Below are 17,913 nucleotides of genomic sequence, written 5' to 3'. Positions count from 1 at the left end.
TTTAACGCTGGTCAGCTCTTTCTTGACGTGGAATCATCTATAGGCTTTTTATGGGTTTACCTTACTGTATTTATTCTCTAAAGTAAATTGTTGTTTCACTAGTTTAATAAATGAATCCAACAGCTATTGTCTAATTTTAACAATATTTAATAACCATAATCATTTTATACACAGATCCAGTGCTTTCAGGCCATGCCATTTCCCCACAATAATGTTCAGGATATATTGCATATCTGGTGTGATCAGTCCCATTTCGAGGTTTTCCTCCTCATGTTCTTCTCCCCTTCACTGTCAATAGCTTCATACAGCTGCTGGTCGTTATCTTTGGTGGCGTGAAGGTAGCCCAGGTAGCCCACACACAATGTGATAGTTATAAGTCCAAAGGCCATCACAGGCTTGTTCTGTAAAACAAATAAACCACAAATGTAATGACATGTGAACAACAGACGATACTAATAACAAACTCCTATGTACCTAATAAAATTGTAGCCGAGGAGTTCGTCAGTAGGCCTTACTGGTCTAATGAAGAGCTCAGGGTTAACAGCTCGGAAAAGTGTGGTGGTCTTCGCTCCTCTCAGGCCAGGAATCCTGAAATTCCCTTCTTTCGGAGCATCCTTATCGCTACCAGATGCCATTGTACAAGTATGTTGAGTCTTTTTCGTGCAACCCTATTGTATGAAAGAGTGCAAAGCGTTTGAGGAAACGTTATTGATGATGGAAAACATTCCGAACAATCAAAAGCCCATGCACAAAACGTCCATTTGTTTTGAAAGTCATAACAGTCAACGAATGCAACAAGAAATGTCTGTATGATACAATTATACAGCGCCACCCCGTGGATGGAGTACACTGCTACGGAACAGCCTTTGGTTTGGCATTTAGCTTTACAGTGGCCTATACCAAAGACTCAGCATAAACAATTGTACGTTATTTCCGTGTATTCAGAAAAAAGTGTAATAGCTATTTAGCCTTACACAGGGAGACAGGCGAAGACCCATTATTAACAGTCAAGTCACAGGACACCTGGAATGACAATTCAATAATGACCAGTAGCCACATAGAAGTCAGCACTTGAAAGGGACATTCAAATAACAATTTAACTTAGATACAATTCTGTAGGACTTTTTTTATTATTTCAGGAATGCAATTTGAACTCATTGACTGATATTTCCTACCACTGATGTTCAGAAAATAGACATAGTGTTCAATTTAGGATGATTTTTATTTACCTTTGTCACATTGCTCAACATACCTTCAGAAACAGTCTTTAATGTTAAACCTACAATCTAATAACGATAATGATAGGCCATATATGCTAAAAGAAAAATACACATACAGGGTACATTTAATTAACTATGCTAAGGATTTTTATAGTGCCGCTCGTCCGCAATAGAATATCCAAATAAGCCCTCTATGTACCAAATAGGTGTGGCCTCTTCGACAGGTGTGTTTAACGTGGAAATTGACTGCAGTAGCAAGCATCAGAAAAAACTGCAATAGCCGGTTTCTAGTCGGTGAGTTAATTTTATTTCAATATTGTATTTGTCTGAACATAATAGTGATCCTAAGATGGCTAAACCTATCTAATCTATGCTACTGGAAAATGCACACCATCACAGATCAAGTTGAGTACTTGAAATTAATCAATTAATCAATGGCAATTTATTCACGGGAGAGTAATAGTAAAGATATAAGCTTTCGGTTTTTGTAAAAGGGTAATTCATTTATACATGATGCTACTGTACTGCTACCCAGGAAATACAGAGCCAGTAGAAGTTCTCATTGTAAAAAGTGCAACAAGCATATTAAAAAGGAACATATTCATTCCTACACAGATATTATCAACTTGATATTTGCCCTTTCCATTTTCTTTTATTTGGTTACACTTTACATAACATTGTCATTAATACACTGTAATATGTGTAAGTAGCCTACAGTGTTAAGTATATATAATACTTGTTTCTATTTACAGTGGAGAGAATAATGGTGAATATAGAAATGTAGCCACGGAGCAACAAAAAACCTACAGTAGACCTCTATTATGTCCTATGTATGATTGTAATCGATTTCTATTGTTAGACGATGGCTTCATAACAGGCAGAACTTAGTATTGGCCTTGTATCTACAGGGTTTTGTCCCAAATGGCAGCATATTCCCTAGTACATAGTGCACTACTTTTGAACAGCCTGGTCAAAAGTAGTGCACTATGTAGGGAATGTGGTTCCATTTGGGACGTATCCTGCTTTCTACAGTTTCTCGATCCTCCACAGGCTCATGTAATTAGAGAGATGTCAAACTGGGAGTTTCTGGAAAACATCCTGAGTGGGGTGAACAAATACCCCACAGTCATCGGGTGCATCTGGCTCTCCATCGTCTTCAGTATCCTTGTGTACGTGGCGGCTGCTGAGCATGTCTGGAAGGACGAGAACAAGGACTTTGCCTGCAACATCCAGCAGCCTGGCTGTGAGAACATGTGCTTCGACCATTTCTTCCCCATCTCCGCATGTGGGCCCTCCAGCTCATCATGGTGTCCACTCCCTCCGTTTGTGTCTCTACACGTGGCCTACCGTGAGAACAGGGAGAGGCGGCATGGGAAGAAGCTCTATGAGGACAAAGGCAGGATTGACCGAGGCCTGCTCTGCACCTATGTCATCAGCCTCGTCTTCAAGACTACCTTCGAGGTGGGCTCCCTCCTGGCCTTCTACTTCCTCAACAGTGGCTTTGACGTTCCCAGACTGCTTCGCTGCAGCCTGGACTCTTGCCCAAACACCGTCGACTACTACACCGCCAAAGCCACTGAGATCTTTCTTTACATCATGGGCTGTACATCCATATTGTGCATTGTGCTGAATGTCTCAAAAATGGTGTACATTCTATCGAAACAGTGCTGGAAGTGTTTCAGCAAGCACTACATCCCTATTGAAGAGAGGGCTAGTCGGCATTGTCCCCATCAGCAACAGTACCTCAGCCCACACTTAACAAAGATACGATGGGCTCACAAGATCCAGCAACAAAGGACAACCAACCCATCCCCTCTTGAAAGACCCACTATGCAGAAATTGCACCTCCATTTCCTGGTTGCTAAAACTCTAATAGTTTGCCTAATTTAAGTTTGTGACAAAACAAGTGAGTATAGTGTAGAGAATCACTGTACCATCTAAACCACTAAATTTTACATAACCAAAGATATTGTATTTTCAGCTGTTGGAAGCTGGTGTACAAAACCAAAAGTAAAATATAATAGAAATAGCACTTGTTAGACATTTAAAAGTTACATATTGCAGCTTTTTAAATTACATTCTAAGGTATTAAGTGTGCTCAGGAATTCATTGAACTTTAATGATTTCAGAAACTGAAGTTATTCACCTTAAACGTATACTGTTACTTTTAGTATTAGGGTTGTATTGATGGCATTTATGTCTCAACTCTGTGTGATACACGTAACTAGTATAATTTATTTGCTAATCACCTTTGGTATTATGTTTATGGTGAAATCTCAAATTCAACCTTTATGCTTCCACTTTCAGTGTTGATGGACTGCACTCATACATAGACCATGCCTTTTTCCTTACTGACATCACAGCATTCATTTTATGTTCATGTCATGTCTCTAGTGGAGGCCATTTACGTAAATATGACTGTCAGTGTAATTCTAATCTATAAATTGGTAGATTCATTCCATTGCTTTCATCTTTCATGGGATATAGTGCCTGTGCTAGCTTTTATGACAAACAACCTTGATTGGTAGAAATATCTATATTGTTGAATTTTAGGTAATGCAGTACTCTGCTGATCTTTCACGATTAATGATGAATAGACCCCCATAAAACTTGCATTAAAAAAATGGTATGCTGTTTAGTGTGTGATATCACAAGTCTATTGTTAGATTACATTCCTCTTTTACACCAAACACTTTTTACTGACTCTTTGCTGATTATAAGAGCTCCAGCACTCTTCCTTGTGCAATGCATCTCTTGTACTTGAGTGGTTGTGTGTGTCTGGGCCATAATACAAAGTAATTTTTTTAATAGATCATTCTACCAATTTCCCTGAAAACTATTTTTCCTGTGGGGGAATATGTCTTCTAATCCCCTATAATTAAAACAAAATTACATATGACCACTTGATAAAAATAAACACCAGTGAGAAATCCAAGCTATAATAAAACTTTTATCTCAATTAAGTTAGACTGCTGGTGGCAGTAATTGATTCAAAAAAACAATATGTACACACAACATTGTCTACATACAAATTAAAATATACAAGGCATGTTGAAACAACATTCACAAACTATACACAAAATCACATTCCATTTTTTTTGAAAGACCATTTCATTAAAAGTCCCATGGGGATACTTAACATCCTTTATGTTTTTTCCCCCTCCATTTAAAATGTTGTTTGCAAAGGCCATACAATGTGCTGGGAAGCTTCATAAATACAAGCATGCTTAATTTATCCTACCCATAACATCATATAAAATGAGCTCAATATATACACTGTATAAGAAGGATTTTTACAGACTTAAGGTTACAGTAAATAACTTGTATTATTGTATATTTTTAAAACAATTTCACATAGTCCACTAAAAAAAACGATGGATTTTTATTTTGCAGTGAAAAATTAATATTGTTTTGTATTATTGTTTTGGGCACCATTCAGCTGCAGGTTGAAAACCGTTCTAATCCTGAGTTACCGTGTTTCGACAAGCAAAACATTCAGTTGATACTAATCGCAAACTATTTTTCTAATATCACTGTGGGTCGCATTTCCTGGAGCTGCTTTAGCAGAATTTCAGCAACGTCTGAAAAGGCTTTGTCTACTACAATTTTCACATTGTTAAGAGATGTCAGCTTCTGAGGGTTCCTGAACTCAAGGGTATCAAAGCCTTTTGGGTAATGCAAATATGCATCGGACCTTTTGCACAACACTGTAGCGTTCCCTAGTTGAATCGTCTTCTTTATAGAATTTTTAGGTGGGTTTGACTGCTCCAAGAACTTTAAGAAAGACATCTCGAATCCCATGGGCTTAAAGGAGGTCAATGTTTCACTTTGATCATTCATTTCATCCTGGGTAAGGACAGTGCTAGAGGAGTCGTAGTCTGATCCATTTTCTCCACAGTAAACTGCATTACTCCTAGTCAGTCTGGACACTCTCTTGCGTTTGACAATTTTTTCTAAATTACTTTTCCGTGGTCGCCCTCTCTTGCGTTTCACCACCACAGAGCTATCAGATACGGTTTCTGAAGTTTCATCATACGAGGGTTTGGTGTCAGACAGTCCGCCCTGCCCCCTTCTCCGTAAGGCGGGTTTTGAATACTCATCATACTCACTTCCTTCTAGGCCCGTGTCTGCTGTGTCCTCACTGTCGGATATCTCGGAGGTTGTCTCAGACTTGGAGTCATCGCTCCTGGCAGACCGAGGGTTCCTACGTCGGGGGTATTTCTTGCAGAATATGAAGTGGCTTCTCTGCTCTTCTAAGTATCGCTCGGACAGTCCGTGCCCCATGTAGTGCTTCATGATGCTCCGTTCGGACTTCATCACTGAATCACAGCCCTTTATCATGCAAGGGTATTGCAAGGTGGACTTCTTTATGCACATCGCAGATGCTTCATCCTTAGTTTTCAAGGAAGGTTTTCCATATTTAGTCCAATGATTTTTTTCCGTCTTGTCAGTTTTCTTTTTGTCACCTCCCTTCTCTGTAATCTTTTTGTTGCTCTCTATGTTTTCTTTCCCATCACTTGATTTAGTCAGTTGGTAATGGGAATTCTTGGAGCTGGGTTTCCCAAGATCTTCACTTTTCTGTTGGCTCATCAGTTGGAGTTTGTAAAGGTCATGATGCTTTTTCATGGTGTGCCTCAGCAGGTTTGACTTTGTAGCATAAGCGTGGTCACAGCCATCAACATCACATTGGAACATCCCATCCACAGATTCCATTTTGGATAGTTTTGCCTTGTCATGTTCTTTTTCAATATGTCCTATATACTTCCAGAAAGCAGTGAAGGACGTTGTGCACCCTTGCTGATCACAACTGAATCTGCCTAGGTTGATGTTGGACATTAGAGATCCTGCTTTATCCAGGCTGAACTTGTGAAGCTGGAGGTAATGCTGTAACAGGTTGGGGACATCTTGGAATACTCTCGAGCAGTCGCTCACTTGACATCGGAATTCCGTTAGCTGGTTGACTTCACCCTCTGGTTCCTCATCCATAACTCTCTCCTGCTTGATGTCTTTTTTCTCAGCCGGTTCATCATTTTGAATTTCACACGTGGACAGAGCAGACTGATGGACAGCCCTGTAATGGAGGATTAAATTATGCTGAATGGTGAAGGCTGCTGCACATCCTTGATGAACACAGCGATATGGCCTGTATGGACTGAAAGCATTATTTGCCTCAGACTTCTTCTCTTTCGTCTTCTTGGAAATTTCAACTTTAGGCTTTGGTCCTCTCTGCTGCTTGACTTTGGGTGACGTTTCTAGCGAGGGACCACAAACCTGAAGGGGATCTGACGAAGCTGGTGTCATTGAAGCAGCTCTGTCTGTCAGATAGCCTCCAGACTGTTGACTGTAATGACTAGGCATAGAAGGAACTGGTATGTTTTGTCCGTTTGACCATTGATCTGTATCAGGAGCAGTCATTAAGGGGACTTGGGGTATTGTTGAGCAGTGTGCATTCATTTGATATTCAGACGTTGGCATCAACGGAGTCACTGTCTGATCATGCATGGGTATCCTTTGCATTGGCTGCATTCCCATGGAGAGACTGTTATCATTCAATCTCGGGTTAGCCATGCCTCGAGAAGTCTGCTGTTGTGAGTGGTATTCTTGCTTTGTCCTTTCTCCTGAAGCAAACAAGTTGTTTCCAGTCCCATCCTGATTTTGGTTAACATCCGGGAGTGAATATTGACGTGTAACATCCTCTGTTATTGAGTGGGGAGCTGTGACCATCTGACCAGACAAAGGAGGATCTGAATGCACACTTGGCTTATCGTCGTTATTAACAAATCCAACCGTGTTGCTTGACTGGCACTTCATTTTTAGTTGAGCAATCTCCTGCTGTGTCAATCTGTGAGCTGTCTGACAGTGTGCCCTAAGGTTTGAATTCCGGGTAAAAGTTTTATCACACATTTGACAAGAGAACGGAGCAAATTTCCCATGGTCTTTCTTAATCAAATTGATCATCTCATTGGTGTAATTGTGAGTCTTGGTGAGGTGTTTTAAAATGGCACATTTTGTCATGGTCCTGTAAGTGCAGTTGTCACTCTCACAGGCAAACGGCTTCAAACAGCCGTCAGGCATCTGTGTGTCCTTCTCTATTAAGACGTTAGGCCTGAATGACTCAGTGTCATTGGAAATATATGTGCCGTTAGGTTTCGTGGAGGAATGCGTTGGAGCAATATCACAGACCTGTTTGTCTAAGTCTAGCCTCTCTAATGCAGTCTGAATGTCCACCATCCAGTGCTGTTGGTTTACAGGTGTTAGATTGGGACCAAGATCAACATCATTTGCAACAATGCTGGTAGGTGCAGTAGCCTCATGGTGTTGAGAGGAAGCCTCTCTGAAATGAGTGAAACTCTGCATGGATGCGGTTCCGTTCGTTTGGGCAGAGGACACAGAGGGGATTCCGTGATCAATCGTCGTGGAAGGCTGAGGACTTTGATGAGCTCCAAACTGTTGTACAACATTGGTTACTGGATTGGATGACACCGGACTCAAACTGGCATTTGTGTCAGTGCTGCTTGCCTGCGATAAACTGCTTCTTCTTTGGAAGTCTCCAGTTAAAATCTGTTCACGCAATCTTTTCTTGACATTCTGTTCCGTACTCTTCCTCTGTGTCTCTGCCAGTTCACTACTTGTTGCTGCTGAACTTTGTTGAGGCGGAGGGTCTGGTGAAGTGATCTGCAACATGGGGTTTGTCATAAGATTTTGTGCCAAACTGGCCATTGCAGCCAGAAGTCCATCATTAGACAGCCCTCCTGAATTGGAGACAGAATCAGAAGTTCCCTTTACTTCTTTCATCTTCGTTAGTGTTTCTGATCTGAGTAAATGATCAATATGGTCAGTGGGAAGTCTGTGAAGTGAGACGGTGGGGTTGTTTTCTGCAAGCATCTGAAAGAGAAGTGGATCAGAGAATGCACTGCTTCCAAATCCAGGGTCACATGACTGTGGAAGATAACCATCTCTATACGACTCATTTTCATTCTTCACTTGGATATTTCCTGTGTGCTGTATAACTGTACTTTCTGGCAAGCGTCCACCAGGTCCGTAGAGGCAGCATGCATTTTGGAATGTTGGCTGGGGAATTGCTAAGGGCTCAAACACATTGGGAATACTTGGAGTGTCCATAATTTGTTTAAGAATGTCATCAGGTTGTTCGCCATCATTTGCGAATGGTGCAGTAGGGTTATACAGTGAAGATGGCGGGGGCTGAGTATTGAGAAGTTGCTCTGAATTCAGAAGATCAAGAAACGATGAAGGCAAGTCTGCTGTCAGGAGTTCAGTCTCATCAAAAGCTTTGCAGTGTGCACGCTTGGATAAATGGCCTCCAAGTGATTTGGGATTTGTAAATCCTCTACCACACCTAGAGCAAATGAATTTACCATCTTTAATAATGGCAGGCCACTTTGTTCTTTTGTTACGCTTGACTTTTTTGCCCATCTGATTCTTTGCATCTCCAGAGTTTATCGTGACATCTTGAGATTTACTGTTGCTTTTTGCTAGCAAGTTTACTGCAGGGGCAAAGTGGGATTCCATGTTGGTTTTCTGCAATCCTCTACTTTTAGAACCTGGATTATTTTGAGACTGTGGTTTGTAGGAAGGTGCAGCATTTTCCAGTTGATTTGAAAGACTTGAGTCTTTCAGAATGTCCATGTAAGACGGGAAAACAGGCTGGAGACCATTATCCATAGGTGTTGGTTGGAGTGACTCTGCTGGTCTTTCCATATTAGATCCCATCATATGACGGGACGGAATAACATAAACATCCATTCCTCCACCGACAGCATCCATTTGTGGCATCCCTTGAATGTTTGAAGGGTATACTTGGGAGGCGTAACAATTCTGGATTTGGTTGTTTCCCGGTGTTTGTAGCCATGGCATACTAGGTGGTGCATATTGATTGGGATTGTTTCCTAGCTGGGAGAGTACAATTGGATCTAAGATGTTGTCCATTTGATTGGGAAAAGCCTGGCTTTGGACAGCAGCTGAATGAGACGCATAGGAGTGGTGTGAGTTTGGGTACTGGGGTGGCTGAATGACATTCTGCCTATGAACTGGGACTGGGGCAACATTAGCCTGTTGATGTTGTAGTGGAGCAACATAGTTATGGTTCCCAATCAGAGGCACACTCGATGGGGTAGCTTTCCTGGCCTTCTCAACTTTTTCTTGTTCCCTGATTTCTTTTTTAGCAAGTTTCCATTCTGTATAAAACTCTGGGTGAACTGCTTTCATGTGCTTGGTAACACTTTTGTAGGAGCTGTAGTTGCGATCACATGTCTCCAAAGCACAGTGGTGTCTTTCTTTCTGTCCTTGGGGTGGGGCAAGAGCCGTTGGTAATGGGTGTTGCTGTGGGGCAGGAGTGCTTGGTAATGGGCTCTGCTGTGGGGCAGGAGTGCTTGGTAACGGGCAGTGTGTTATTGAATTCTCTGTTCTGCAACCAGTGGCTGGCAAATGAGTGACTAGTGGAAGAAGTGTATGAGATGCATATGGGAGAGTTTGAGGCATTGGAGTTGACAGGTAATTGGAGGTCTGGCTTGCTGCTGACATGTTAACAGACATGTGTGGATGCTGTTGTTGATGTTGCACTGGTACTCTGTAGTCCGAATTGTAGTTCATGGATCCATAACTTCCCCCTTTCAGCAAACCCTGGTCCTGACCTTGTAACACATTTGCATGTAAGGCATGGTGCAAATCCCCAGTATCTTGGTATGAAGCTAATGGATTATGTGGCTGTGATTTGGGTCTCATATAGTCATATGCAACCGCCACTGAGGGGTCTTGGGGTCTACGTCTCAGTTGATTTGGGTCGTGCATTTGTGCATTTCTGGTCGACCGAATCACAGAGCTTTCTGAACATGGGTAAAGTTCCTTTTCTTGCGGCTCACTGTTACTCATGTATCGTCGATCATTCTGAACAGGACCTTGAGAAGCGCTCAGCAGGTTGTGTATCGAGTGCTTCACCGCAACAGATGCTGGTGGATGAGAAGCCTCAACCTCCTCTGAGAAGGAAGCCTGATCAGAAAGCATCCTCTGGTCCAGAGAATGAGAAAGGTCGGAGTCTGTGGCTGGGTCTTCCTCCTCTTTTGTGACATGTTCCTCCTGGTGCAGATCCAACTGTGACTGAGAATGGAACACTTTCCCACAGTTAGGGACTTTGCAGGTGAACGTTTTGTAATGCTGCGACTCATGGTCGTAAAGCTTATAGGCTTCATTGAAAATCTTTCCACATCTAGGAAACATGCATCTGGCTTTAAATATGACATGTTCTTCCCTGTGCACAAGCAGCTCTGTGTTGGATAGGAAGCAGGCCTTGCAGTTCAACTGTATGCAAATGTAAGGTCTGACACCACAGTGCACTTGCAAATGATCGTTAAGGTGGGTAACATTAACAAACTGGCGACGACAATATTGACAAATCACCTTTTTGCTCTGCATTTCAAGGAAGCGCTTGGCTTCATCGTTTTCTCCATGTGCTTTCACATGGACAAGAAGATTTCGGAAATACTTGAATCCCTTTTTGCAGTTCGCAATAGGGCATGTGTTTTCCTCAGTGCTGCTTTCTGTCTTAAGTTCAGAGACTTTGGTCTGAACCATTTCTGTCTGAAGCGACTGCCCATTGTGTTCTTGAGATTCGCCATTTGCATCTTTTGTCCAAAGTTGATTTTCAGTCTTAGCTTTCAGAGCTGCTATAACAGGAGCAGCCGTTTTGGGATTAGCCAATTTTTTATTTGTTTTAATTGCAGCTAGTCTTTCCTTGCATGATAGCTTTACGTGTGATGCCACGTGTGGTTCCAATGTGTCTTTTGAGGTGAAGGTCTCAGCACATATCGGGCAGCTATAAAGTCCATTTTTGTAGTGAGTCTGAGCATGACGTACAATCCTGTGCCCCAGAAACTCCTTGTCACACAGAACACAGTACTGCATATATGCCTGCCAGTTTCTAAACCTGGCCGAGATGAACCCTTTCTCTCTCAGTTTCTTTGTCTCTCGGTTTTTCTGTCTTTTATCGGCTATTTCATTCAGTTCATGTGTGGTGTCAATAAAGCAGTCTGTGACGTCTCTGAATCCTTCCTCACCCTGGGCTGTGTCCTCCTCCTCAGTGGCCTCTGGGCTCTCATTGTCATTCAGCAGGTCAATGGAGGACACAATGGAGGCCTCCTTGCCCATAAGGGTCAGGCAGTGACGCTTCAGTGTCTTCCAGTCCCAGAACTCGGGGTCAAAAGCCCACTGGGTCTTGAACACCAGCAGAAGCTCACAGCGGAGTGAGTTGGGCACAGGAAGATTCTCTTCCTCCAGCTTCTGGTCTGGTTCGTTGTAGAGAGTCTCCACGGAGTAGTAGGAGTCCACTGTGGGTTCCAGGAGGAACTCTGTCAGCTGGCAGGCGCGCTTTACCTCCAGATCAGTGGGCAGCAAACAGGAGATGGTTTTGCAAATGGTGGCCTTGGTGTTTACGTCACTTGATTCCAACTGTAGAGCCCGTATGCACATGTCAACGCACACTGGCAGTCCAACCTTGTCCACCTGTCAAATAAACAAAACGGGATATTCTTTGAGTCTCACTGATTTTCAATTGAATATGAATTCAACAAAAGAGTACATAGCAAGAAGGTGTAGAGTGCTGAGTATACAATGTTCATGTTTATTTGCATCTGCATGCACAACACTGAACAAAACCATTTATGTATCTGGAATGAAGCTTACTTCTGATTGAATGACTTTGATGAGGAAGAGGATGTGGAATACTGTTTTGGACAGCATAGACATCTGACGACATCTGTCCAGGAAAGCCTCTTCAGACGACTCTAACCGCTTCAGCAGTTTGCTCCAAAACAGTGTCAGCTCCCTTGAGGAAATAAATAATAATCGTGATATAATTCTATAATTTATCTGAAGAGAGATTAGATTACAGTAAAGTACAGACAATGCTTTAAAAAAAAAAAAATATGTATTTGATTTTTTAAGTTAAGTAGGAAGGATTAATAACACAATATTCATACATTGCATATGTCAAACAGAGATAGGAGGGCTTCAATAAGGCGGGCTTTGATGTATGAAATGTTGCAGTGTTACCAGGCACAGTAAGTGTCTCCTTGGAGAAGCTGTCGTGTCAGAAAAGCCGAGCATAGGCTGAAGGCTCCCCTCTCATCCCCTTCTGACTCCAGGTTACAGATCATTTCTAGTGCATCGCGGCAATCCACGTTGGAGAGCTGTGTGAAAAAAAGAAAAAAAAAGAAAGCAAGAGTAATTGCATTCAAAACATATTTCACTGTCCACTAGATGTCTGTGGTATTTAATAGCTTCCTTAAAGCTAAGATCCGCATAAGGTAAAACAGCGCCACTGGTCGTCTTAGGCACATTTGTAATAGTTTTTATTTTTTAATTTTAAATTTAAACGGGGCACCCTGGTAAAAAAAAAAAAGAAGACAATCATAGTACATACTATAGTTGTATCGTGTGTGCAATGATGTCCGAGAACAATAAATGGCTTAGCTCTTGTAATATAGCAAACGGACGTGCCAGTTTCACCGCTACTGATTCCAGCTTTAAGCTGCCATGAACATTTCAATATTTCCATGCCCTCTGATGGATGATATCCTCAATTTCGTCCAGACCGAGCAATTCTGAATGATGCAATGAAACCACGGACCTGACAGTTAAACACTGAAAAACATTGTTATTTTTACAGACTGCCCCAAGTTACCTACCTCCTCCATTAGTGGTTCCTGTGCTGAAACGGCACACAAGCAGACAAGATACATCTGCTTAAAGTGCCCTTTTCCTTCAAACTCAGGATACTCTGCACATGCTTTTGCCAGCAGTGCAGCCCTCTCCATGGAGTTCTCCTTGATAAGGTGCTTTACTCTCAGCTCCAACAGAATGGGTCCTTCCAGTTCAAGGAACTTATGAACTAAAAGGGAATGATGGGGATATTCAGGTTCAACGATAACACAAATATCATTGTTGTATAAAATACGGGTTCAAGACTTGAATAACAATGCAGGGGGCGCCCCAAACGGCATCCTACTTCCTACATAGTCTCGAGCACTATATATAGGGAAAAGGGTGCAATTTTAGATGCAGCATATTAAAAGAACGTTCACCTTTCTCTGTTTGTGGCGACTCGTTAGAGAGGAGAGTGCGCAGGGTGCCGTTGGTCCACACACCAGTCTCCTGGGCCACGGTAGACAGGAGGGACAGCTGTGTGATGCCATTCTCCTGCAGCTGGGATTGGGCTGACTGCAACACAGGATTCACTCTGACACTTTTCCCATCACAGTAAGTACTTTTAGAAGCAATTATGCATTTAAAAATGGTGCAGCCAAGCAACACACACAATATATTATGTAGTAGATCTCTTAGACAAAATTATAATAACGTCCTGAACAGATAAAGTAACTCATTCAGAAATCCAGTAATTCTACAGTAAAACAAGGGTAGTTGACCAGATATCTCACTGAACATAAAAATAGAAACATTTCACCCTCTGTATGACAATTTTGCACTTTACCTGAACAGATGATTGGAACTCTTCCCACAAGGCACCTGGGAAGTGTTCTGGAAGGGAGAGCAGCAGCTCCACACAGCTCCTGTACAATCAATAGGGAACTAAATGAGGCAACCCAAACAGCTAACTTCATGATGACTAAAGCCTTTGAAATCTTGAGCAGTGACTTAAACATGATCATCTGAAGAATAAAGCCAGGTCTGACTTGTAATAATCAAGAATAGTAAAAAAGCATAATAAAAATAAAAAAATAACTGGGAGGTATTAGCTATTTTAACCAATGTTTTTATTCTACATGTAGGGTGTATAATGAGGTTCGTCTAAAAAAATGTCACGGGTAATAATCTTGCAAGCACACGGAGAACAACAAGCACATTAAACCCCTCCAATAAGACGGGTGAACTTACAGTGAGAGCCTTTCAAGTACGAGGGGAACGTTTTCACATTGGGAGGAGAGGCAGGGGGAAGCCTGGGCATAGCTCAGCAGAGCCACTGTGTACACCTCCACCAAGGGCAGTGGGTCCTCCTCCATCCTCCATCGACCAGCATACTCCACCAGAGTCTAGAGACAGAGAGAGAGGTGGGGAAAGGTTACACCCACACAGTCAGTTTTCCGGAATCTACGAATAAAGCTACAAATGCAGAGGTTTGATATCATTAGATGTAATATAGCACATCCCACTCTACTGACGAAAGCAATTTGCAACAGGACGGGGACAATTTGCTACGGTTAACCTAGAAAAGTTTGTTGTAGCCGACGTGAAATTACAAGCAGTTGTAATGTACCACAAGAATAACAGACGGCGCTAAGCTACCAACCACATAATGGCGGATGTGGTCTAGCACAACTTGAAGCAATGTTTCGCCCATGGTACAGAAAAGGTGTCTAGCCGCTTTCCAATGCATAGAATGGAAGTGACAGCCTGTAACACTGACCGCACACAGGATATATGTGCTATTGAAATTACCACAACTAAAAAAACACGTGAACTGGAGATATTTTTACATCACTGGTCAGAAGGCAACCTGCAAAACAGTCAGCTACATTTTGGAATGTTGTATTTTGATACAGGGTTTCTCAAAACAGAAAGAGAAAGGAACAGTACAAAACCAAAGATATTGATCAGTTTTAAGCAATTGATCGCGTCATCGTGTTGACTATAAACTTTTATACTAAAATGACCAATCTGCGGTAAAAAGGATTGTAATTCCCCCCAATTCGATGTGGTCAAACTGTCAGTTTGTGTAATGTAGTAACACATACTGTCCACATCATGGAAAGTAGTAATATACAGTGCATTCAGAAAGTACTCAGACACATTCCCCCTTTGTTACGTTACAGCCTTATTCTAAAGTGGATTAAATAAAAAATGGTCCTCAATCTACACACAATACCCCATAATGACATGTGACAACAGGTTGAGAAATGTTTGCAAATTACAAATAAAAAACAGAAATAACTTATTTACATAAGTATTCAGACCCTTTGATATGAGACGCGAAATTGAGCTCGGGTGCATGCTGTTTCCATTGATCATCCTTGAGACGCTTCTACAACTTGATTGGAGTCCACCTGTGGTGAATGCAACTGATTGGACAGGATTAGGAAAGGCACACACTGGTCTATATAAGGTCCCACAGTTGACAATACATGTCAGAGCAAAAACCAAGACATGAGGTAGAAGGAATTGCCCGTAGAGAGCCGAGACAGGAAACATTTCTGCAGCATTGAAGGTCCCCAAGAACACAGCGGCCTCCATTTTAAATGGAAGTTTGGAACCACCAAGACTCTTCCTAGAGTCGGCCGCCCGGCCAAACTGGGCAATCGGAGAAGGGCCTTGGTCAGGGAGGTGACCAAGAACCTGATGGTCATACTGACAATAGAGGTCGACCGATTAATCGTCATGGCCAATTGGACGCCGATTATGGCCGATTACATTGCAATTCATGAGGAAACTGCGTGGCAGGCTGACCACCTGTTACGCAAGCACAGCGTCAAAAGGACCTTGTGGCTGAAATGAGCCAAGGTAAGTTGCAAGCTAGCATTAAACTTATCTTATAAAAATCAATCAATCTTCACATAATCACTATTTAACCTAGTAATATCAACCAGGTGTAGTTAACTAGCTTGTCCTGCGTTGCATATAATCAATGCGGTGCCTGTTAATTTATCATTGAATCAAAGCCTACCTCAACGTTTCCAAACGTGTGATGATTTAACAAAAGCGCATTTGCCAAAAAAGCACACAATGCCTTTCTTAAAATCAATACACAAGTATATATATATTTTTTTAAACCTGCATATTTAGTTAAAATAAATGCATGGTAACAGGCAATATTAACTAGGGAAATTGTGTCACTTCTTTTGCGTTCAGTGCAAGCAGTCAGGGTATTTGCAACAGTTTGGGCCGCCTGGCTCGTTGCGAACTGTGTTTCTTCCTAACAAAGACCGTAATTAATTTGACAGAATTTTACATAATTATGACATAACATTGAAGGTTGTGCAATGTTACAGCCATATTGGGACTTAAGGTTGCCACCTGTTCGACAAAATACGTAATGGTTCCGTATTTCACTAAAATAATAAACGTTTTGTTTTCGAAATGATCGTTTCCAGATTTGACCATATTAATGACCAAAGGCTCGTATTTCTGTGTTTATTATAATTAAATCTATGATTTGATATTTGATAGAGCAGTCTGAGCAGTGGTAGGCAGCAGCAGGCTCGTAAGCATTCATTCAAACTTTACTGCGTTTGCCAGCAGCTCTTAATGCTTGACTCACAGCGCTGTTTATGACTTCAAGCCTATCAACTCCCGAGATTAGGCTGGCCTAAAGTGCCTATTAAAACATCCAATAGTCAAAAGGTATATGAAATACAAACGGTATAGAGAGAAAGTGGACGTGTCATAATTCCTATAATAACTGCAAACTAATATTTATTTACTGGGAATATTGAACCACCAGCTTTCATATGTTCCGAGCAAGGAACTTAAACATTTGCTTTTTTACATGGCACATATTGCACTTCAACACTGTGTTGTTGCGTTATTTAAACCAAATTGAGCATCTTAAATTATTTGAGACTAAATAGATTTTCTTAATGTATTATATTAAGTTAATAAAAGTGTTCATTGTTCATTCAGTATTGTTGTAATTGTCATTATTTCAAAAAAATATATATATATATATATATATATATATATATATATATATATATATATATATATATTTACACACACAATTTTCAACCTGAGATATATACACACAGTTGAAGTTTACATGCACCTTAGCCAAATACATTTAAACGCAGTTTTTCATAATTCCTGACATTTAATCCTCGTTAAAATTCCCTGTCTTAGGTCAGTTAGGATCACCACTTTATTTTAAAAATGTGAAATGTCAGAATAATAGCAGAGTGAATTATTTCTTTCAGCTTTTATTTCTTTCATCACATTCCCAGTGGGTCAGAAGTTTACATACACCCAATTAGTATTTGGTAGCATTTGCCTTTAAATTGTTTAACTTGGGTCAAACATTTTGGGTAGCCTTCCACAAGCTTCCCACAATAAGTTGGGTGAATTTTGGCCCTTTCCCCTTGACAGAGCTGGTGGAACTGAGTCAGGTTTGTAGGCCTCCTTGCTCGCACACACTTTTTCAGTTCTGCCCACAAATTGTCTATAGGATTGAGGTCAGGGCTTTGTGACGGCCACTAATACTTTGACTTTGTTGTCTTTAAGCCATTTTGCCACAACTTTGGAAGTATGCTTGGGGTCATTGTCCATTTGGAAGACCCATTTACAACCAAGCTTTAACTTTCTGACTGATGTCTTGAGATGCTGCTTTAATATATCCACATAATTTTCCTTGCTCATCATGCCATCTATTTTGTGAAGTGCACCAGTCCCTCCTGCAGCAAAGCACCCCCACAACATGATGCTGCCACCTCCGTGCTTCAAGGTTGGGATGGTGTTCTTCGGCTTGCAAGCCTCCCCCTTTTCCCTCCAAACATAACGATGGTCATTATGGCCAAACAGTTTTATTTTTGTTTCATCAGACAAGAGGACATTTCTCCAAAAAGTACGATCTTTGTCCCTATGTGCAGTTGCAAACCATAGTCTGGCTTTGTAATGGCGGTTTTGGAGCAGGGGCTTCTTCCTTGCTGAGCGGCCTTTCAGGTTATGTCAATATAGG

At 41.5% G+C, this 17,913-nt stretch overlaps 2 protein-coding genes and 1 pseudogene across 4 annotated transcripts in view; 1 reads left to right on the top strand and 2 right to left on the bottom strand.

Annotated features, from left to right (window-relative positions):
- Positions 1-126: 126 nt before the first annotated feature.
- Positions 127-800, bottom strand: smim8 (small integral membrane protein 8). The gene is made up of 2 exons (XM_055884574.1): positions 516-800; positions 127-401 (listed from the first exon to the last, which is right to left on the bottom strand). The coding sequence occupies exons 1-2, from the start codon at positions 633-635 to the stop codon at positions 243-245; spliced, it is 279 nt and encodes a 92-aa protein (XP_055740549.1). The 5' UTR covers positions 636-800; the 3' UTR covers positions 127-242.
- Positions 801-2,288: 1,488 nt separating this feature from the next.
- On the top strand, positions 2,289-3,040 carry LOC129824967 (gap junction beta-7 protein-like; annotated as a pseudogene).
- Positions 3,041-4,157: 1,117 nt separating this feature from the next.
- The window catches only part of LOC129824966 (zinc finger protein 292-like), a 28,577-nt gene continuing 14,821 nt past the window's right edge, over positions 4,158-17,913 (bottom strand). For all 3 annotated transcript variants that reach the window (XM_055884573.1, XM_055884572.1, XM_055884570.1), the window contains exons 2-8: positions 14,127-14,281; positions 13,723-13,801; positions 13,316-13,451; positions 12,920-13,122; positions 12,285-12,421; positions 11,916-12,057; positions 4,158-11,735 (exon numbers count right to left, since the gene is read on the bottom strand). In XM_055884573.1, the coding sequence (XP_055740548.1) occupies positions 4,737-11,735; positions 11,916-12,057; positions 12,285-12,421; positions 12,920-13,122; positions 13,316-13,451; positions 13,723-13,801; positions 14,127-14,251 (7,821 nt within the window). In that variant the 5' untranslated portion in view covers positions 14,252-14,281 and the 3' untranslated portion in view covers positions 4,158-4,736. The remainder of the gene's footprint in view (positions 11,736-11,915; positions 12,058-12,284; positions 12,422-12,919; positions 13,123-13,315; positions 13,452-13,722; positions 13,802-14,126; positions 14,282-17,913) is intronic.

The sequence above is a fragment of the Salvelinus fontinalis genome, chromosome 27 (assembly GCF_029448725.1).
Source record: "Salvelinus fontinalis isolate EN_2023a chromosome 27, ASM2944872v1, whole genome shotgun sequence".
Taxonomy (NCBI): Eukaryota; Metazoa; Chordata; class Actinopteri; order Salmoniformes; family Salmonidae; genus Salvelinus; species Salvelinus fontinalis.
Note: the sequence above shows the minus strand (reverse complement) of the source record. Positions and strands in the feature narration are given on the sequence as shown.